At 52.8% G+C, this 23,141-nt stretch overlaps 1 protein-coding gene across 1 annotated transcript; it reads right to left on the bottom strand.

The window, feature by feature from the left end:
• Positions 1 to 1,274: 1,274 nt before the first annotated feature.
• Positions 1,275 to 21,203, bottom strand: Arl6ip5 (ARF like GTPase 6 interacting protein 5). The gene is made up of 3 exons (XM_026392683.2): positions 20,931 to 21,203; positions 3,955 to 4,172; positions 1,275 to 2,111 (listed from the first exon to the last, which is right to left on the bottom strand). The coding sequence occupies exons 1-3, from the start codon at positions 21,104 to 21,106 to the stop codon at positions 1,939 to 1,941; spliced, it is 567 nt and encodes a 188-aa protein (XP_026248468.1). The 5' UTR covers positions 21,107 to 21,203; the 3' UTR covers positions 1,275 to 1,938.
• Positions 21,204 to 23,141: the final 1,938 nt, after the last annotated feature.

The following is a 23,141-nucleotide window of genomic DNA, read 5'->3' on the forward strand; positions in this document are numbered from 1 at the left end:
ACTTAAAATAGACAACAGCCCACAGCTTTGTTCTTAACAGGATTGTTCTTAACAGGATTGTTAAGGAAGGGCTGCAAAAATAATGCTTCCTAAGTAGTCTGCACATTCTGTACCAAGGCGAAGCTCTGAGGACCAGCCCTCTAGACACGCTTAGAAACAGTCTGGATGTCGCAGGCAAAGTTCTGAGAGCCCCGGTGCCTGCTGACCACAGCAAGGTCCAGAGTTTCAAAAGGGCTACGGGTACTGAAAGAGGATTCTAACCCGAGGATGCTCCAAGAAAAGATGATCCAGCTTCCCGATCCCCTGCCTCAGTACCCAGGTTTGGTAAGAGAGGAGCAGCAGCTCACGGGATGGTTTTTCTGCTGCCCATTCCCAGGCTGAAGAGCTGGGTTGAAGAATTCAACCTGCTTTTAAAGTGGGATGCTAACTGACACCATGTACCTGTCATGGTGTTCTGCATCTGAGATCCTAGTGGTATGTATCACTGGGCTAAGCAGACGCTCCGGGATGGCTGAGAAATTAAGATGCAAGAAGAATCCGGAGCAGAAAATGCCAATGCTCTTTACTCTAGGACATGCAGAGAATTTCCCCAGCAAGTGCCTCCCCGGTGTCTGCACAGTTCCAAGGTAGGAAAGCCTCAGGGTTCGCTTCACGGATGGAGTTGTCCCATCGGCAAGCCCACATCCTTCGTGATCTGTTTATATACGTGGCAGTAAAGGGACACACAGACTCACGCTTTCTTACCCCTAATGTCTGTCAAAGCACTCGGTTGTCACGATTGCTATCCCAGATTGTTATGGAGTGCAGAAACCAGTGACCATTCGTGCTTTTAGAAGCCTCTCACCTGGCTGTCTGAAGACGATTTTCAAACTGCAAACAGAGGAGTTACCCTCGGCTTCTTGGTGCCCCCAGGGAATTGATAAAAATGCACGTTCTTGTGTTTTTCTAAATGTTCCAGTTGGAAGCGAAACCATGGGAAACATACAAGAAACATGATCTCGGGCACCTTTTTCTGTGTGTTATAACAACAACAAAAAAATGTGCAGGGCTGGGGATGTGGCTCAAGCGGTAACGCGCTCGCCTGGCATGCACACGGCACTGGGTTCGGATCTTCAGCACCACATAAAAATAAAATAAAGATATTGTGTCCACCGAAAACTGAAAAATAGATATTAAAAATTTCTCTCTCTCTCTCTCTCTCTCTCTCTCTCTCTCTCTCTCTCCTCTCTCTCTCTCTCCTCTCCTCTCTCTCTTTAAAAAAAATGTGCAACACACAGAATCCAAGTTCGTTTTTATTGTGTCTTTTAACAAGTCTGTCCAGGGTGACACGGGCTACCCAGGGTAACCACCTTAGGGAAGAGGACATTAAGTTTGCAGCAACCACCTGCTGGTGAAAAGAAACAGGACGAGCGTTTCCAAAAAAATTTTACAAAACTTTAACAAAATATCCTAAACAGCTATCTTTATAGTCGTAAACAAAGTAGAAAGAACTGGCTTGACCAGCCTTCACTGCACGTCCAACAGGTGGCCAGGTGAGAGAGGTCGCCTCTGATTTCAGAAGAGTAACAATACAGACTAAGCTAGTTTACACCCCACGCGGGGCCATCCCGGGGGCTCTCGATGGGTGCGGGAGGGGACACAGGCTAGCCCGGCGGGGTCGGCCGGCTGTCTGGACGCTCCGTGGTGCTGGCTTGCTGTGGAGTCCACGGGTGCCTTTCAAAGACACATGGGAAACCCAAGGCCAGCAGGAGGGTGGTTTTCTATGGTGTCTGAGAGCCTCCCTGGGTACCATCGGGGCTGGTAGGAGGACGCCCGTGGAGCATGCTGCCATAGAGAGCTGGCTGGTAAGACGGGCACCTCCTGCTCAGACACTGAGGAAAGTGGGCGTGGACCGGGGGGACTGCGGCCCAGGGCAGCGGCCCGGAGCCCGGCTCCCGGCTACTCCTTTACTTTGCTGATGAACTCGGTGAATTTGCCGATGTTCTCCTCCTGCTGTTCCAAGGCGTCCAGGACGATGCCCATGGGGGTCCTCTTCAGACCGATCCCCTCCATCTTGTTCTCCACCTTGTTCTTGAGGTTCCGCAGCCGCAGCGAGGCGTGGATGAACATCACTGCGAAGAAGGGAACCATGGTCAGCACAGAGTCAGAGCCCTCCTCTGCCACTCCTCTGCCGCTCCATGCACGCCCCACGGCGCGGCCACACTGCAGCCAGCCCTCCCTGGGCCCAGCCCCGGTGGGCGCTCCCGACTCCCTGCAGCTCCCATCTCTGCGTGTGTGGCAGAACCTGGAATTCAGTAGCGAGGTCTAGCACCTGGCAGCCACCCCGCTCCCTTCATCCTCCCCCCTGGACCTGCTGACCCTGAGCCTGAAGTTAAGGGAACCTGTATTTTAAGGCAATGCCCATCTGACCAGCAGCTGTCATGTGACCTGCACCAGTGGCCGTCCAACGTTCCTGCACATCCAGGCACGGCAGAGTCTGCGGACAGACAGACCCCACTCCCCACACCCCAGATCCCAATGAAGAATGAGGTAGGGCTCCAGAATCTACCCACGTAGGATCATATTTATTTAATTTCTGTGGTGCTGGGGATGGAACCCAGAACCTGGCTCGTGCTAGGCAAGCGCTGACCACTGAGCGGCATCCCAGCCCCAAGGTCACGCTCACACCCTTGGGCTCGTATGTGGAAGGGTGCTAAAGTGAGGGTGTGGTTCAAACACAACCACTAACCACGAGCCTCTACCACCTAAGGAAAAGCTGAAGACATTTTCACAAAGTCTGAATTTACTGATTCTGTCCTCCAAGGTTCAGGATGCATCCGTAGAGGCTCTGAGCTTAACCTCACCAGACCCCAGATCAGCCGGATCATGGTGCACAGGTAAGATGCTATTTTAAGTTCAGGGGACGTTCCTGACATTCTTCACGCACTAGAACTTCCATCAGATTTCTGCTGATGAGACAGGGTTCTTATCCCTCCGATACCTCAGGCTGACAGTGTGTGGAGTCCGAGTACGTGATGCACGTCTAGTTTAGAAAATGACGAGTGCTTGGGTCCAGTATTCTCGTGGACTTACCCACCCTCGGGCACTAAGACTGATCTCAGTAAGAGGGGCATGTTCAGTGCTACGTCAGGCCAATGTGAAGGGTGGGCAGGCTGCGGCCGACCGCAGTACCAGACACACCTGGAGCCCCGCGAGGCTGCGCCAGGTCCTGCTGTAGGACTCGGGGCCTGTCACGGTTCTGATGAGAGGTGTCCCCAAAAGCTCATGCCTGAGGCAACGCCAGAAGGTTCAGAGGAGAAACGACTGGGTGGTGAGAGCCTTTCCCCATCAGTGACTGACTGGGCATTAACTGGGTGGCCGCTGAAGGTGGCCAGAGGAGGTGGGCATTGGGAGGTGTGGCTTCGGGACCCATTTGTACCTGGCAAGTGGAGTCTCTCTCTGCCTCCTGATCCCCACGTGAGCTGCTTCCCTCTGCCACGCTCTCCTACCTCGAGGTCCTGCCTCCCCTCAAGCCCCGAGGAACGGAGCCTGCCGTCTGTGGACCGAGGCCTCTGAAACCATGAGGCCCTACATAAACCTTCCTCCTCTACAATCGTGCTGGTCAGGTCTTTAGGTCACAGCAGCGAAAATGATGACTAAAGCAGAGCTCCTGGGAGCGTGGTTTATTCTGGTGTCCCCACGTGTTAGTGGCATGAAGGAGCCACTGGGCCCTGATGTCCCATTGTAGAGACCTCCAGAGGGGGTGGGCCAACGGGTTAGGTGACCCCACGGGACAGTGGTGCTCGTTTTTCCTTATGACGCGGGAGAAAGAACCCTCAGGGGTTGGGGACAGAGCTCAGTTGGCCGAGCGCCTGCCTCGCGGGTCCCAGGCCCTGGGTTCCATCCCCAGCACCACAAAAAAAAAATAAATTAAAAAAAAAAAGAAAGAAAGAAGGAGAACTCGGGCCGACTTACGCAGCAGAGGGAAAGTGATCCCGAACACGAAGACCATGACTCCCCCGAACATGGAGATGAGGAAGTAGCTGGCCACCATGACCACCATCACGAAGGCCGTGGGGTACTGCTTCTTGGTGCGGCGCAGGACGTCCTTATTGTGGGCGGCCCACACGAAGACCGTGAACACCAGCACCACCACCAGTCCTCCCAGGATCATGTTGAAGGGGCTCAGGAACCTGCAACACGGGGGCGGGGGTGAGCCAGGGGCCCAGCACGGGGGGGGGGGCAGTGGAGGGGGAGAGGGGCGGGGAGCACTAAGCCCTTCACCTGAATCAGAACCTTAGCCTTTCACCCCGTGGAGTGGACACGGTCGGTACTTCTCTCTAATAAGAACCCATGACGCCCAGCTCCCTGCGGGGCCTCGGGCTCCCAGCCAGGGGGCCCCCACCTTCCTGAGGCCCAGAGTCGCAGTCTGAGGCCTCTCCGGGAGGCGGTGTGCCTGGCTATCATGCCCCCCTGGGCCGAGGACGCAGGGCGCTGTGCTTCCCGGCTCTCGGGGCACCTTCCAGTCCTCCCAGGACGGGCCCCGATGGCTGAATGTAGACCGGCAGCCACATGAGGGCCTCCAGGGGCCAGATACACCCTGCAGGCACATTTTTGTTTCTCCTATACAGTGGGTTTTTTTGTTTTTTTTTTTTAAGTTGTAGCTGGACACAATAGCTTTATTGATTTATTTTTGTGTGTGGTGCTGGGATTCGAACCCAGTGCCCCACACATGCAAGGCAAGTGATCTGCCACTGAGCTGCAGCCCCAGTCCCACCGATACAGTGTTTTTTAAAACTTGTACTTGAAGCCCCCTCTAGGCATTAAAAATCACATCCAGACAACCTGGCATGCCTTGCTCCTCCTGGAACAAGACGATCTAGGTGCTCCGGGCCCAGTTTCCTCCCCGCTGAGAGCGGGCTGGAGCGCCTTCCGCCTTCACACTCAGAGGGAACACATGCTCCCCACGTGGCCGCAGCCCTCACCCTCTCTAGGGCGAGCTTGCGGCAGAGGCCCGGGGCAGACTGCCACCTGCCTGCGTTTCTCTCCGAGCTGCCTGAGTGGCCTCTCGGCTACGACCTGCCTGTCCAGGGGGCACTCGAGTTCCGACTCAAGAGTCAAGAAGAGGCCGCGGCTGTTACTGACTGATTGATCCGTCTGTTCGTCTGCAGGGTTGGAGGTGGAGGCCAGCACCTGGCACAGGCCAGGCCAGGGTGCCACCACTGAGCCACACCCCAGCTCCGGTACACACAGAGCGGTTCTAAGAAGCTGAAGGGTCCTTCATAATGCGGGAAGACAGTGACTAGACTACAGCAATCCCTTGTCTCCATGAGAGGGAGTTACGGTCCAGGGGAGTCAGCCCACAGGAGGAACGGCTCTCACTGGTGTACAACTTTGTAATCAGAGACAAAGTGAACACTTAAAGAGAACATAGAAATAAGAAAGCATCCAGTCCTCAACCCACAACCCGGGCTAGGCACGATGGTCCCCACCTACCTGCCCGTTTCTCCAAGGTGGGATTCAGCTCACGCACCACCACGAAGCTGTGCCTTCTGCAACCCAGACCCAGTGCCCCCGCTCCTCGGCAGACCCTCTCAGAGCCAGCCTGCAGCACGTGGCCCCCCAGGATGCCCAACACCCCACGCCCCGAGCTCCCTGTCTGCCGCCTCCCTCCCTCCCACCTCTGAATCACCCCAGGCCACCTGGCTGCTGCACTGCTATTCTTACTTTATTTTATTTTAACCTGGTTTATACCTTGTCTCTGATATAACCCTTGAACTGATTTGAGAAAGACAAAAATGTCCTAACAGGCCTGAAAAAACGGCAGGAATGACATCCTCATTAGCAGGGGCCGGAACCTGAGCAGAAGAGACCCCGCAGCCTCCCCGACCCATCCCTCTCCTACACGCAACATACGGAGGGAGAGAGCAAAGAGACCAAATCACGGCGGTGGGTCCTGGGCAGGGGAGCCAAGGGGTTACTCCCGGTTCCTTATTTTTATTTAATAGTTTGGCAAAGGTCACGAGTTACCTGAACACCTAAAAAACGCCTGATCTTTAAAAAATGACAAAGAAACACAGCCCTTTCTAGAAGTCTCGTGACTCGGACCTGGCAACGACCTAGAAATGTTTCTCAGCTGTGCTGTAAAGCAGAGATCAAGGTAACACAAATGGGGGGGGGTTGAAGTTCAAGGAGAAGCCTCTGTGTAAACGGCAAACAGGGGCTGCCCGGCGGAGGGCACCAACGTCTCCCGGGCGTCTTTCCAGAATACTCACTGAAACAACCCTTCAAGAAGATGTCATGAAACCCATGTCGAGATTTTCCTTTTTTCTTTCTTTTTTGGGGTCGGGGAGGTACTAGGGATTGAATCCAGGGCGTTTAACCGCTGGGCCACATCCCCAGTCCTTTTTATATGTTTTTTTTTTTTTTTTTTTTAACGGGGTCTCGCTAAATTGATTAGGACCTTGCTAAGTTGCTGAGGCTGGCCTCACACTGGAGATCCCCCAGCCTAAGCCCCCCCAGGTCACTGTGGGGACAGGCTGGCCACCCTGCCCAGCAAGCTCCCCTTTCCCTCTGCACAGAGTGGACATCTAGGCTGAAGGTCTGTTGGACAAAGGACAGGAAAAGTCCCGCCTGACTCATGCAATCCCAGATTGGCTTTCCACCTGCTCCTGTCGCTCGAGTTCAGGGGAAGAGCAGAGCGAGCCTCCTATGGGCTGGAGTTGGCTCACCACGCGGCCGGCCGCAAGCTATGATTAGAAAGTAACTGAGTTTCCAAGACGGAAAAAAACTGGCCAAGCCACTGGATTTTCTTCCACGTTCTGATTACATGCAGCATCGTCCTGAGACGGGAAATGCACACTGCACCACGCCCTGGGGCCCGCGTGCTCCTGGAGCAAGATCACACACACACGTAGACACACACCACAGAGACACACCACACACATACCACACACAGACACAGACACACACATACCACAGACACACACACACACACACATACACATACACACACACACATGTAGACACACACACCACACACAGAGACACACCACACACATACCACACACAGACACAGACACACACATACCACAGACACAGACACACACACACATACACATACACATACACACACATGTAGACACACCACACACAGAGACACACCACACACATACCACACACAGACACAGACACACACATACCACAGACACAGACACACACACACACATACACACACATACACACACACGTAGACACACACACCACACACAGAGACACACCACACACATACCACACACAGACACAGACACACACACACACCACACACATACACATACACACACATGTAGACACACACCACAGAGACACACCACACACATACCACACACAGACACAGACACACACATACCACAGACACAGACACACACACACACATGTAGACACACACACCACACACAGAGACACACCACACACATACCACACACAGACACAGACACACACATACCACAGACACAGACACACACACACACCACACACATACACATACACACACACATGTAGACACACACACCACACACAGAGACACACCACACACATACCACACACAGACACAGACACACACATACCACAGACACAGACACACACACACATACACATACACACACATGTAGACACACCACACACAGAGACACACCACACACATACCACACACAGACACAGACACACACATACCACAGACACAGACACAGACACACACATACACACACACACACGTAGACACACACACCACACACAGAGACACACCACACACATACCACACACAGACACAGACACACACACACACCACACACATACACATACACACACATGTAGACACACACCACAGAGACACACCACACACATACCACACACAGACACAGACACACACATACCACAGACACAGACACACACACACACATGTAGACACACACACCACACACAGAGACACACCACACACATACACATACACATACACACACATGTAGACACACACACCACACACAGAGACACACCACACACATACACATATACATACACATCACATGCAGACACATATACACACCACACACAGAGACACACCACACACATACCACACACAGACACAGACACACACATACCACAGACACACACACACACACACATGTAGACACACACACCACACACAGAGACACACCACACACATACCACACACAGACACAGACACACACATACCACAGACACAGACACACACACACATACACATACACATACACACACATGTAGACACACCACACACAGAGACACACCACACACATACCACACACAGACACAGACACACACATACCACAGACACAGACACACACACACACACATACACACACATACACACACACGTAGACACACACACCACACACAGAGACACACCACACACATACCACACACAGACACAGACACACACACACACCACACACATACACATACACACACATGTAGACACACACCACAGAGACACACCACACACATACCACACACAGACACAGACACACACATACCACAGACACAGACACACACACACACATGTAGACACACACACCACACACAGAGACACACCACACACATACCACACACAGACACAGACACACACATACCACAGACACAGACACACACACACACCACACACATACACATACACACACACATGTAGACACACACACCACACACAGAGACACACCACACACATACCACACACAGACACAGACACACACATACCACAGACACAGACACACACACACATACACATACACACATGTAGACACACCACACACAGAGACACACCACACACATACCACACACAGACACAGACACACACATACCACAGACACAGACACAGACACACACATACACACACACACACACGTAGACACACACACCACACACAGAGACACACCACACACATACCACACACAGACACAGACACACACACACACCACACACATACACATACACACACATGTAGACACACACCACAGAGACACACCACACACATACCACACACAGACACAGACACACACATACCACAGACACAGACACACACACACACATGTAGACACACACACCACACACAGAGACACACCACACACATACACATACACATACACACACATGTAGACACACACACCACACACAGAGACACACCACACACATACACATATACATACACATCACATGCAGACACATATACACACCACACACAGAGACACACCACACACATACCACACACAGACACAGACACACACATACCACAGACACAGACACACACACACACATACACATACACACACGTAGACACACACCACAGAGATACACCACACACATACCACACACAGACACAGACACACACATACCACAGACACAGACACACACACACACCACACACATACACATACACACACACGTAGACACACACCACAGAGACACACCACACACATACCACACACAGACACAGACACACACATACCACAGACACAGACACACACACACACATACACATACACATAGACACACACATGTAGACACACCACACACAGAGACACACCACACACATACCACACACAGACACAGACACACACATACACATACACATACACACACATGTAGACACACCACACACAGAGACACACCACACACATACCACACACAGACACAGACACACACATACCACAGACACAGACACACACATGTAGACACACCACACACAGAGACACACCACACACATACCACACACAGACACAGACACACACATACACATACACATACACACACATGTAGACACACACACCACACACAGAGACACACCACACACATACACATACACATACACACACATGTAGACACACACACCACACACAGAGACACACCACACACATACACATACACATACACACACATGTAGACACACACACCACACACAGAGACACACCACACACATACACATATACATACACATCACATGCAGACACATATACACACCACACACAGAGACACACCACACACATACCACACACAGACACAGACACACACATACCACAGACACAGACACACACACACACATACACATACACACACGTAGACACACACCACAGAGATACACCACACACATACCACACACAGACACAGACACACACATACCACAGACACAGACACACACACACACCACACACATACACATACACACACACGTAGACACACACCACAGAGACACACCACACACATACCACACACAGACACAGACACACACATACCACAGACACAGACACACACACACACATACACATACACATAGACACACACATGTAGACACACCACACACAGAGACACACCACACACATACCACACACAGACACAGACACACACATACACATACACATACACACACATGTAGACACACCACACACAGAGACACACCACACACATACCACACACAGACACAGACACACACATACCACAGACACAGACACACACATGTAGACACACCACACACAGAGACACACCACACACATACCACACACAGACACAGACACACACATACACATACACATACACACACATGTAGACACACACACCACACACAGAGACACACCACACACATACACATACACATACACACACATGTAGACACACACACCACACACAGAGACACACCACACACATACACATACACATACACACACATGTAGACACACACACCACACACAGAGACACACCACACACATACACATATACATACACATCACATGCAGACACATATACACACCACACACATAGACACACACACATATACCACAGACACAGACAGACACACCACACACATACACCACACACACAGACACAGACTCACATACCACACACATACCACACACCACACACACACTCACCACCTACAGACACACACCACACACACACACACAGACACCACACACAACACACACACCTCAGACACCACACACACACACCACACGAGTCCATTTTCCAGGGCAGGAGTCTGGGGCGCCGTTCTTGGGTGAGAGGCTTTTAGCCGCAGTTGTGCTGTTGGCCACACCCGTCCACACAGCCCCCAGCGTGTCAGGGACAGGAGTTTCCATAAACCCGGCCTCATCCTTCCTGTGGACGCGGCCACTGCGCTTGGTCAGGAGCTTCACTCACTGGCAGTCCATGGAGGAGGGGGAGGACGAGAGATGGAGGAGAGGAGACAGGGAAGGGAGAGAGGGAGGAGAGGGCAGGACCCGGGCCCGCCTCCTGCAGTTCCAAGCCTGCAACGTGTTCTCTGTTGAGTCAAGAGACTCGGGTATAAATCACCCCATTCCGATAGATCATTGGTGAGTTCCTGTCTGCCATAGTTTGAAACTCTGGTGGAACCCTTCAGGGTTGCAGAAGTGGTCAAGGTTCCATCACACTTTTTTTTTTAACTGGGTCTTAAAGGATGAATCAGCCCTACTGTGCGGTAAAGCACCGAGGCCCAGAGAGGTGGAGAAACATCCTCCAAGGGACCCGGGAGGAGGGAGGGAGAATCGGGGTGGGGCCACTTGCCAACTGTGACCCATCCTGCAATCAGCTCTGGGGCCCCCTCCCCATTCCAAGCCACCTGTCCCTGCAGTCGGGGTCAGCAGCTGAGGATCATGCTGGGAAGTCCCTGGGCCAGCTCATTCCTCCCAGGGAAAGTGGCTGGGAGAGGGTGTGGCCTGGGAGAGGCGGTGGACGCATGCTCTCCACTTGCTGGCATGATTCAGCTAGTCTTATCTACTGCACCGGTGGCCCTGGGGACCTGGGCCAGGCACAGTTTGAGAGCTTGGAGACATCTTGAAAACTCACCTCCATTTACACCCAAGGCCCAAGGCCACCGACCCAGAGCTGAAAATCAAAGCTCAGCGATCCTCAAGGCCAGGCCCTCAAGGCCACAGGGCCACAGGAGCTGCCCAGGGCGTATTTCCCAAGCACCAGCAGCTCTGCACAGAGGTCACGTCTCCAACCTCAAAAGCCACTTTTGCAATGCGGTTCCTGGGGAATCGTGACTCACTAGTCAAATAGAGGCTGGCCAGCCTCCGCCCTCCACCAGCTCCTGGCTGTGCTCAGCCCACCGCTCCCCAGAACTCACCTTCCTGTGCCCGGGAGTCACCCCCATCCCCTCCAACCCCCTTCAAGTCTCACACAGCCAGCCTGCTGACCGTGTCCTCCACAGGGACAGCACACAGGCCTCTTCACCAGGTGCTCACAGGAGTGCAGTTTCACGTTTATTTGTGTGTATTGAACAGAGGTCTCTGGCCCCTCCTAGACGCGAAGCTCCGTGAGGCCAGGCACCGTGACATATTCGGCCCCAGCACCTAGCACCCTGCCTGACACAGAGCAGGTATCCAGTAAGCGTGTGTTCAGAGAAAGGAGCTTCGGAATCCAGCACATTCGCGTACTATCACACATGGTCAGCGAGCCAGCACAGGGGCCCAGGCCTGCAGTCCCAGGTACTCAGCAGTCCGAGCCCGGAGGATCTCACATCCCAGGCCGGCCTTTAGCGAGACCCTGCTCCAAAATGAAAAAAATAAAAAGGGCTGGAGGGTCGCTCAGTGGTAGAGTAATGTCCTGGTTCAACCCCCAGTAGCCCCACAAAAGGATTTCCCTTAAATAACTCGGCTAACTTCTCCAGCCATGGGTCAGGTGACATGAGGTTCACCTTGGACAAACTACAATTATTCTCATTGTGCACTAAGTAGTGCTAGGGAAGGACTCCCTGTCTCTGTCCCCTCCCAGAGCTGTGATTAAGGGCAACCGTGAGAATCAACAGTGGGGAAATCACCTGAATTCCCATGCAGATGTAAGGGGTGACCAGCGCAGGGGAGTGGATGGGGCAGGGCCTGTGGCAGGAAGGGGCACTGAGGGTCAGGGAGAGTCCTGCCCCTAGACCCATCCCTCTGCAGGCGCCTCTTGGTCCCTCCATGGACCTCAACAGCCTCCTGTGTTTGTCCTGGTTTCCCAGGGCAGCACCTTGGCAAGATCGGCCTCTGACTGTGAAGGATAAATATGGCTCTGGACGCGAATTAGTCTCGAGTAAATGTGCCAAGGACCATGGGGTAAAGGAGACTTCAGAGAAGCTCAGGTGGGACAGGGGCCCGGCTCTTTAGTCACATGAGGGAGGCCCAGCGTATTTATTGTGTGCTCCACATGTGCAGATATTTAATGGCGCCCTAGGTCCACCGTGGCACCACCAGATGCAACACCCACATCCAGTGACCCACGGCCCACAGCAGCTGGCACCTCAAGGCACTCTCGTACGGGACATAACCTCCAAGTTTCGTTTTGCGCTTCTCTCGCTGACTGCTTGTTTTATTTTTAATAAACGACAACTTGGATCCGAGTCAGAAGAGGTGGCACATCCAACACCTGCCCTGGCAGTGGACCTCACCGGGCTGCAAAGGTCCTTCTGAAACTTCTCGTCACAGCACATTTGGAACACAGGCCAAGGTCGGAAGGCTGGTATGCTGAACCCTACAGAGTATCTGTCACTGCCTGGGCTCAGCGTTACTCACAACCTGGAGTTTTTCAGAACTAGTGTGGGAAGACATTAATTTGTTTACAAACTGTTCTCCCCGAATGCTTTCAGCTGAGTAAAGTTTACAAAGGAAAGCTCTTGAGATGATTACTGCACGGCAAGTTCTTACAGAGCCACAGAGAACACAGGGGTTGGACGAATGCTCATGAGCTTGGTGACATGTGACCCCCTCCCATGAGAGTTCCTGTTCCACCTGCACCCACACTCAGTCCCAGCCATCCCCTCTCTTCCTCTAAGACAAGAAGTCGTACCCACAGCTGCAAAGCGGATCAGCAGACGTAGGAACCACGTTCTGGTTTTCTGCTTTAAATGGGCGTCTGCCTGCCCGGTGCCTCCGTTAGCCAGTGCTTAATGGAAGAGAAATGGGGGAGAAATCCTACCTACTTGGGTAATGCTTGCAGAATGGAAGCTGGCCTGCAGATTTTGACTAAAATCTCAGGCCTTGAAAGCATTCTCTGAAACAGAAAGCAAACTTACTGCAAGAGACAGAGGAGGGGTCAGGGTGAGCATTTTGAAGATAAGTGACAAAGGACAGAAACCCATTTGTCGAACAGGAAGTCCTATGGATTTCTAACAGTGCCGCTCCTCCGTTTGGTCTGAAGTAGACAGGCCAAGAACTGGACCTTGACCTCTCAGATCTGGGTTCCTGTACAGAGTGCTGTACCCCAAAGTCAACTGACAGCTTCTGCCCTCTAAGAGAGGGGTTTGGGAATCCGGGTGATGAGTCGTTCATTTGCACGCCTAACCTAGAAAAACCGTAAGCCCTTCCCTACGGAACGGAAACAGGCACCACCAACCGGAGTAGGGCTGGGGTGGGGAGGAGCCAAGAAGAGTGAGCTACAAAGTGTCAGAAGATGATTTAATGAAATCCAATTCTTATTCGATGAAGATTTTTTAATAGACCCGGTGTTAATAGACCTCTCTTAAAGCCCTGCACTCAGAAGAAATGCATGAGCTATCAGAAGGAATCCGACCCATCTCCTGCCACACTTGGCAAGTGCAATTAGAGAGGCCGGGACGGGGAGGGCCTTTACCAGGGAGGCTGGGGAAGGCTGGGCGGAGCTGTTCTCCCTGCTAGCTACCCTCAGGGGCCTCAATGGGTCAGGCACTAGACAGGTGCTCAGTAGCAGCCATCTGAGCTGCGGGCGAGAAAAGTAAAATTGAATAGCCCTTTCCCGGGTCCACACATTCAGTGTCCCCTCTAATCCCAACACCCAGGAGTTCTGGAATTTGGAATTGCACAGGGTGAGCCAGTTGGGAAAAGGTGTGAGTGTGTGTGTGTGGGGGGGTGTATTTCTGTACGCTTGCTGTATTAGAATGAAAATCCGTTCTACTGTTTCCAGTGCTGTCTTGCTGCCCCTCTGGACTCTAGAGGAAGGAGGCTGGGATCATAGTCTTATTTTCCCCCAGGCCTCCCGGCACAGGGTCTGGGAAGTTGAATGAAGGAAGGAAGGAAGGGAGCAACACACGCGAGGGTGATGGAGTAAAACTGCAGTTGCAGCTGGTGAATCTAAAAGGCTTGCCTCTGGCTTCAGCCTGGACAGACTGCGACTCCTTGGGCAATGCTTCCCGCAGGCCTGTCCAGAGGCCCCCGGAGCTGCCTGGTCCTTCTCTTCCCCGGCCACCTGGAGCCTGGCTCCTCCTCCTGGCAGCATCTAAAAGCACAGACCCTGGGAGCACTTCTCAATGCCGGACACCCACAGCCGCCGGCTGCGACATATTGCAGAGCCATGCTCCCGTTGAAGAGCACTACGGTAACCTGGTTTTCAACCCAGGGTGACGAGCCCTCCAGAAACCCCTTGCCACCCGGGTGACAAAACGGCAGCTATGGAGTCCACCTTCCTGCCCACCTGCCCAGCCAGACCACCCCGTGGCGGTTTCTTTGGCTCATTCACGGGGCAGCGACACTGCTCTGTCTCAGGGGAGACCCGAGGTGGCCCCGGAGGATAGGCGTGCCCTGTCTGCGGGAGAAGCAGCAGATGCATTTACTCAGTACAACTTCTGTGTGTGGTCGGTGACTCTAGAGCTGCACCAGAAAATACGGGTTCCGGTGGCAGAGAGGGATTTTTGAGAGTGAGGTGGGCAGGATGGTGCGGATGTTAAGGGTCGGGTGTTCTGTTAGATTTAGCTCATCAACAGCTTCAGAAAATGGGCAAAATGGTTTAAATGAAAAATCACCTCACCTCCTAGCAATGAGCCCAGCTACTGTTAGCACCTTTAGCCACCTGAGCTGGAGCTTTTATACTTCTTATGTCAGGGGCCTCAGGAGGGCCGATGGCTCTCCTCCTGAACTTGGAGGCATGTATCTCAACAGTGTGGGCAGTTAGGGGGGGAGACCAGCCGGTCCCTGGCCGGAAGTACGCGTTCAGAATCTCTGAAGGTTCACCTGGACGTACGGTGTGTCTCTTTAAGTTCTGCCAGTCTTTCTTTTCTTCCAGAGCAGTGCTTCTGAAATTTTAACGTGCACAGGAATCATCTTAAAAGGTGGGGTCTGACCCAAGAGGTCTGCTGTAGGGTCAGAGAGTCTTCATTTCTGACAAGCTGACAGGTCAGACTGCTGCTGGTCCTCGGTCCGCTCTGGATAGGATTTTCCAGTTAAAATCTTTTGGCTTTCGACCAAGTGCACAGAAGCTCCCGCAGCGCGGCACATGCTCGTTACTTACACTGCAAGTACAATTAACTGTCGCCTTGATTTTTCACTTTACAAAAAGAGGCAGCGGCTCGGGTTGCTGTGCACGGTGTGAACACGGCATGTTGGTGCCGAGACGTCCCATGCCCAGGATGCAGAAGTCGTCACATTCTCCTTCGTCACTGGAAGGAGCTGAGGCTGCTTTCAGCAAAACAGCACTGGCTAGCTTGTTACTCCGGCGGTTTCTTGTAAGTCAGTCAGTCCCTTCTGCAGGGAGGCCAGCAGCCCCCGACAGGAAGGAAGTTGTATAAGGAAGACAGCTTGAAGTGGCAACAGACACACCAAAGGGCACACATCCCCGACACCTCTGCCTCAGGGAGCCCCCGAGGCATGGGCAGGAGAGGGGCTCGCAGCTTGGGATGTCACACAGCAGCGGGACCGGGGCTGCCCTTGCTCACTAAGCCCTAATGCACTTGGTCTTGATGAAGTCTTTCCTTCCATCCCTGTTTTAGAGCAGCAGGACTCCAGAGCAGTCAAGATCAGCATTCCGTCAGAAAACAAAAAGACAGAGTCTGCAGAACCAGGAGAGACCTCAGGCAGACTAAGGGAAGGGAGAGGACATGACAGGTGGGAGCTAGGTAAAGCTTCAGGCCACTCACCCCTCCCCTACGAGAAAATTATGAGCTGCTTTTGTAGCTCGTTACGAAGAAACTGGTGTTCAGTGGACGGCAGGAATCGCCCGATTTTTCAGGTGGTTCTCAATCACCAGTGGCATCTGCAAGCACCTCCACTGTGGTGACTGGAGGGTGTGTGGCTGGGGGGCAGCGGGCAGAGGCAGCTAAGCACCCCACTGCACGGCACGGCCCCTCACAAGTCTACACGGTGCAAAATGTCCACAGTGCTGAGGTGAGAAGCCTGACCGCAGAGTACCTCACCAGGATCTTAAAACAGAGCAGTGCAGTCTGACATAATCTCCTTAAGTTAATTTTGACACAGCTGCCATCACGCTGACCCATGCATACATAGCACAGTGCCCGGGCAATGACCCAGTGGCCATCCGTGTGGGAGCATGCTGCCTCAGCTATGTGTTGGCATGCTCCTGTGAGCTGCCCCATGGCCCTGCGGAGGTCTGGCCTCCACACCCTGTCTGCACTCACCACCTTGGTATGTGCAACACGGCAGCCTCAGGATGCAGGGAACCACAATCACAACCATAAAACACAAAGCAAAGGAAAAGCTGTCAGCACCAAAGCCTGCGGCCTGGCCTCCGAGGAGTCCAGAGTCCAGAGCAGAGAGACATTTGAAACCCCGTGGGGTAACAGGAAGCTCTAAGCACAGGTTGGGGCCCCATGACACTGGTGGGAGGGAGAAAGGGGCGTGGCCTCTGAGGGGTGACCCCGAGGGGGCCGCAGACTGCAGGTGCATGAGGAAGCTGAGGTAGGGCTTGGGGTGGATGGAGTCTAGGCTGTAAGAATGCTGTCTGGGGCAGGGCACAGGAGCGCACCCCTGTCATCCCAGTGGCTCCCGAGGCTGAGGCAGGAGGATCACAAGTTCAAAGCCAGCCTCAGCAACTTAGTGAGTCTCTAAGCAACTTAGCAAGACCGGGTCTCAAAATAAAATCTACAAAGGGCTGGGGGTGTGGCTCCGTGGTTAAGTGCTCCTGGGTTCAATCCCTGGTACCAAAATAAATGGATAAATAGAAGGCACGGCCTGCATTTCTCAGCCCCCCCTCGTTGGTAACGCCAACAGAGACACCCTAGGGGAAAACATTTTCTGGAGCAGAGTTGGGGCGGCTGGCCCTGCTCTGAGAGCCTGGCTTGATGCACTTGGCTGGTCCTCAGAGTGGGCCAGCTGCAGCAGCACCATTAGCCACGTCAGAGGCTCGGCTCGGCACAGGGTGCATAGCTGGTGTCCTGCAGCTGGGACTTGAACTCAGTCTGTTTCCAACCACTACCTGACTTCTCAGGGAGCACAAGAGGCGAGAACTTCCAGGAGGGCTAGGCACTAACAGGCTGGGCAGCGATTCCTCTCACACACAGAGTCCGCTGCGCTGCTGTGGCTCAGGTGCCTGCCCAGCCTCCCTCTTAGGAGGAAGACCAGGCTCACCAAGCCCCGCCCAATAAGGACCTCACACCCAGATCTGTCCCCTCCTGAGCCCTCTCAATCTTCACCGGGGAGCAGAGTCCTCCCGGTGTTTCTGGGTCGAGTCCTGGGGCTGCCTCTCCCTTCCTGTGATCCTGACCAGTGGCCTCCTCCATCCTCTCCTGACCTCCTTTTCAACATCAGAGAGTCTCCCAGGCTACAGGCCTCCAATGCTGCCCCCGAGGCACCTCCAGGTGAGCACCTCCAAACAGTCCTGGCCTTGGGCAACAACTGGGTCAGGGGAACTATCAAGGGCGAGCTCAGGAGCTAGGCTAGCAGCCTCCAGCAGCTCTGACCCGCCCATCTGCTGCCCTGCAGAACAGGAGAGTTCTCTCCAGCATGTGAAAGGCCCAGAATCAGCTGACCAACCTGGCCCTGAAGGTATTGGGTTTCCTCCAGCTTTGAGCAACTAGCATGCCAAACCTCATGACTGCGAGAGAGAGATGTCACGGTAGTTAAGAGCACGTGCCTGGGTCTGTGACTTTGAGTAACTCCTTTAACTTCTCTGAGGCTCAGGTTTTAGAGTAGTAATCCTTTACTTATTAGGTCCTCTCACATAATGCAGATGATTGAGTCATCAACATGCAGAGCCCTCCATACATGTTTATTTTTGTTGTTTTTGATCGTAATGAAAGAATGATGGGGGGAGGGACTATAGAGTACGCATTTTTAGGTGCTAGAAAACAGTTAAAGGTTATATACCGAAACTTTTGTTAGGTTGTGAAGGGCATTTGCCATTTTACACACAGGGAATTTTTAAAAGAACTTTTTACAATGACTGCCCTAAATCTATTGTAAATTTTTTAAAATAAGGATAATAAAAACTGCCATGGGTACTTTTCACTTTTTCCTTTGAAAACGTCACTAGCAATTAACATCTTCTACTTGGAAGGAGAAGAGCCAACACCCCCAAACTGGAGCGTCAGCGGCCTAAGGCACCACAAGGGGGGAGCTATATTTAGTCAAGGGGCTGGCCCTGGCCTTTGCAGTGGGTCAAAGCTACACCGGCTGCCTGAGCTTGCGTCTGGGTTTGGTCAGCATGACTTTTGGGAAAAAAAAAAAAAAAAGATAAGAAAAATGCTCTTTGTTTTTGTACATTTGACTGATGTGTATCAAACTTTGCCTTGTCTCTGTTCTTGGAGTTGCCTGAAGAAAACACCCACATAACTAGATCACCAGATAAGACGCCCTGTCTTCTTTACCAAGGAAAAGGAAGCAAACGCAAAACTTACTTTCTACTTCTTCTTTTTTTTTTCCTTTTAAATGAGTTTCAGAAAAGAAGCACAGAGCTGGGGGGGGGTCCACCTCAAGCTATCCCCCCGGGAGGAGCCCACAGACCTCTGGGCTCCCACCCGTGGTCCTTCTGCTTCTGCAGGGTGACCACTCCGAGCCACACCCGGACACTGAACTCTCCCCTCCTTGGTGCTGTGCCTTTGCTCCTTGAGCTTGTCAGAAAATGCCATGTGTCCCCGGGACAGGATTCAAGTCTGATTCATCTTGCTGTGCTGGAGCTTGGTGTGGGGCCTGGCGCAGGGACGGAGCCAACTCACAGCTCGGCGCCAACTTAGCACCCCATCCTGCTCACCCTTTCCCACACCCTCTAAGTGCGAATTGCTCACTTTCCTTCCAAGGCAGAGCTGTAGAAGTAGAGATGTCAGACACTTGTTTAAGGGCAAGCGAGTCCTTGCATTTTAAGTCTTGGGATGGCTTTTTCTTTAAAGATGTGTAGGAGATAATCACATGGAGAACACTGTCTCCCATCTGGCAAAGGTGGGAGAAGCATGTTTTAGAGGGCGAACTGCAAGGCAGTGTGGTTTCTAAAGAATGTGTGTGTGTGTGTGTGTGTGTGTGTACCCATGTGTGCGCCACCTTAATTAAACCAGGGCAGTTTTTCCACATCAGATACGATGAGACCCCAGGATCAGGAGTGGGGGAAAGGTGCCAGGCAGGCAGGCAGGGAGAAGCTGCCAGGGGCCTGCTCCCAGAGCTGCCCCCACTGGGGCGTGTGCCCTAGCAGACAGGCACCCTCTGCTCCCGGGTCAGCCTTGCCCTAGAGTCTGGCAGGCTTAGGGGACAAACCGGCGGGATGCCCCTTTAGGACACACTCTGGGTGTGTCCTCTCTGGGTGGCGCCCAGGCAGCCCCAGGACAAGGTTACACCACTTTCTTCTTATTTTTAAAAACCTGTACAAACATCTCCTCAGCTAGAGCTTGATCCCAGCACAGGGGGAGAAGAAATTTCCCTGCCTCCGGTGGGCAGCGATGCCCTCCCTACCAGCTCCCGGGCCCCAGGCCCAGCCCTCCGGGGAATGAACCCAGGCCCCGGCAGGTGGCAGGGCCTCCAGAGAGTCAGTGTCTGCTCGGAAATGCCTCACCTGGCCTCCAGCCTCTCCGCTGACCCGCAGGCATGGCGCACCCGGTGGCTGAGGGCGGTGTCCCCTGGCAGCTGTGGACTGTCCTGCCCTGGCCTGGCCCCCCCAGCCCTCCGGCGGCCTGCAGCGAGGGCAGGGCAGTGTCCGCAGCCCCGCGCCGCCCCGCCCGCCCGCCCGCCGGGCCGGCCACTCACCCCACGACGGAGACCATCAGGGCGGCCACCACCAGGTAGTTGGTCTGGTAGTAGAGCAGGTTGCTGACCACACGGTTGTTCCATTTCGAGACGTCCCTGAAGTCCGGGCGCGCGAAGCGGTCGGAGCCCGGGAAGAAGTCGTCCCAGGCGCGCAGCGGGGCGATGCTCACGTCCATGCTCGCGGCCGCCGCTCCTGCCTGCCCAGCGCGCGCCGGGCCGCGGTGACGCCGAGGTGACAGCCGCGTCGGCGCGATGGGCTCTGCGGCTGGCGCGCGGCGGGCGGGGAGCGGGGCGGGCGGCCGCGGGGCCCTGCGCTCCCATTGGCTCTGCGCGGGGCTTGGGCATGGCCGGGCCCAGGGCCGGCCGCGGGGCGCAGGGGGTGGCCGCGGCCTCCTCCGCGGTCCAGCTCCGGGTCCAGCCCGCAAGGGCGATTGTTGTCTGTCTTCAGGGAAAAACAAAACCCGGGCGCCGCAGCGGTCCGGAAGGGTGGGCGGGTTTCAGAATTCGGGGTCACCGTCCCCGCGCCTCTGCTGGCGGGTCCCCAGCTGTCTCTGCTCCGCGGTGCGTCGCCGCAGGAGATCAGAGTGGCAATGCGGGAAGGAAACACTGCACAGCACGAGCCCTGGGTTGGCTTTTCTCTCTCTTTGTCCTCCCTTCTCTTTACCCACGGCGGAATGACCGAACTGCTGTGCCATCTTAACCAAGTGATAAGCCACTCTGTTCGCTTCAGCTCCCCAGTATGTCGTTTACATCCTAATGTTAACAGCCTCTTTTCAGTTAAGGGGCCAAATACTACAATAAATATATTTTTCCTTTTCTTTCTTTTTTGCTACTGGAGATTTTAACCAGGGAGGAGTGTGCTTCAAGCCACCAAGCCACATCCCCAGTCCTTTTTATTTTTTTGAGACAGGGTCTTGCTAAGTTGCCCAGGCTGGGTACCCTCACAATCCTCCTGCCTCAGCCTCCTGTATCACCGGGATTACAGTGTGCACCACTGTGCCGGGCTTAGTAAATCTCTTATGTCAAGTACATGAAATAAAAGTACAATCATCTCTCAGCATCTAATTATTTTCTGGACCCCCCCCCCCCCGGCCATATTTAAATTGAAAGCTGCTGAAATTTTTGTATTTAAAATAGCATAGTATTTACACATACTCCTATAGGCTTTAGATCATTTGTAGATCACTTATGATACTGAAAACAATAAAACTGAGCATGGTGGCACACACCTGTAATCCCAGCAACTTGGGAGGCTGAGGCAGGAGGATCACAAGTTCAAGGCCAGCCTCAGCAACTCAGTGAGGCCATAAGCAGCCTGTAAGACCCTGTCTCAAATAAATAAATAAATAAAAAGGACTGGGGATATGGCTCAGTTGTAAAAGCCCCTCTGGGTTCAATACCCAGTACTCAAAATGGAACAAAATAAAATAAAAATAAAAGTCTTTACATTACATTAATGCAATGCATTACATAAGTAGTTGTTATGCTGTATTGTTTAGAAGATAATAACACTAAAAATGTCCATACATGTTCACAACAGACAAAATTTTAAAATGTGTTTTCCATCTGTGGTTAGTTGAATCCACGGATGGGATGATGGGGATGGGGTGGACTGTATTTTGATTAGTTTCGTGGTGTGGTAGACAGAATTCTAAGATGATTGTGCCCAATACAACAGTCTCTAAACCTGACAGTCGGACTGTTTCAACACATTAAATCCACTCTACTCAGATCGCCAACTTTCAAAAAATTGGAAAGCAAAAAAAAAAAAAAAAAGCAAAGTCTACAAGATATATATATATATATATATATATATATATATATATATATATATATATAATTGCCTTTGTTTTCTGAAAGCAGCTAAGGAACTTAGAGTGTAGGAAATCATTGCTACTGATGTTCAGGACTTTGGTCACTGAATCAAATCAGTGCTAAGAGACATCTTGGTGTTGCTTTTTAATAGCATTTAAAATGTGTTCATGTTATCATGTTCCTGAGTGTTCACATTTTCTTGGATATGAGAAAATAAGAGAGTTTAAGTCAGAAGAAGCAAAATGACCATTCCAGATCCTCAGTCCCTGACAGGCAACCTTGGGGACTTCACTCAGTCTCCCCCCAGCCTCAGATTTTCACGTGTAAACTGGGCGAGAACATCTCTGTCACACAGGTAGGGCTGTTTGGGAAGTGCCTGGTGTAAAGTAGATGCTC

Source organism: Urocitellus parryii, chromosome 16, assembly GCF_045843805.1.
Source record: "Urocitellus parryii isolate mUroPar1 chromosome 16, mUroPar1.hap1, whole genome shotgun sequence".
Lineage (NCBI taxonomy): Eukaryota > Metazoa > Chordata > Mammalia > Rodentia > Sciuridae > Urocitellus > Urocitellus parryii.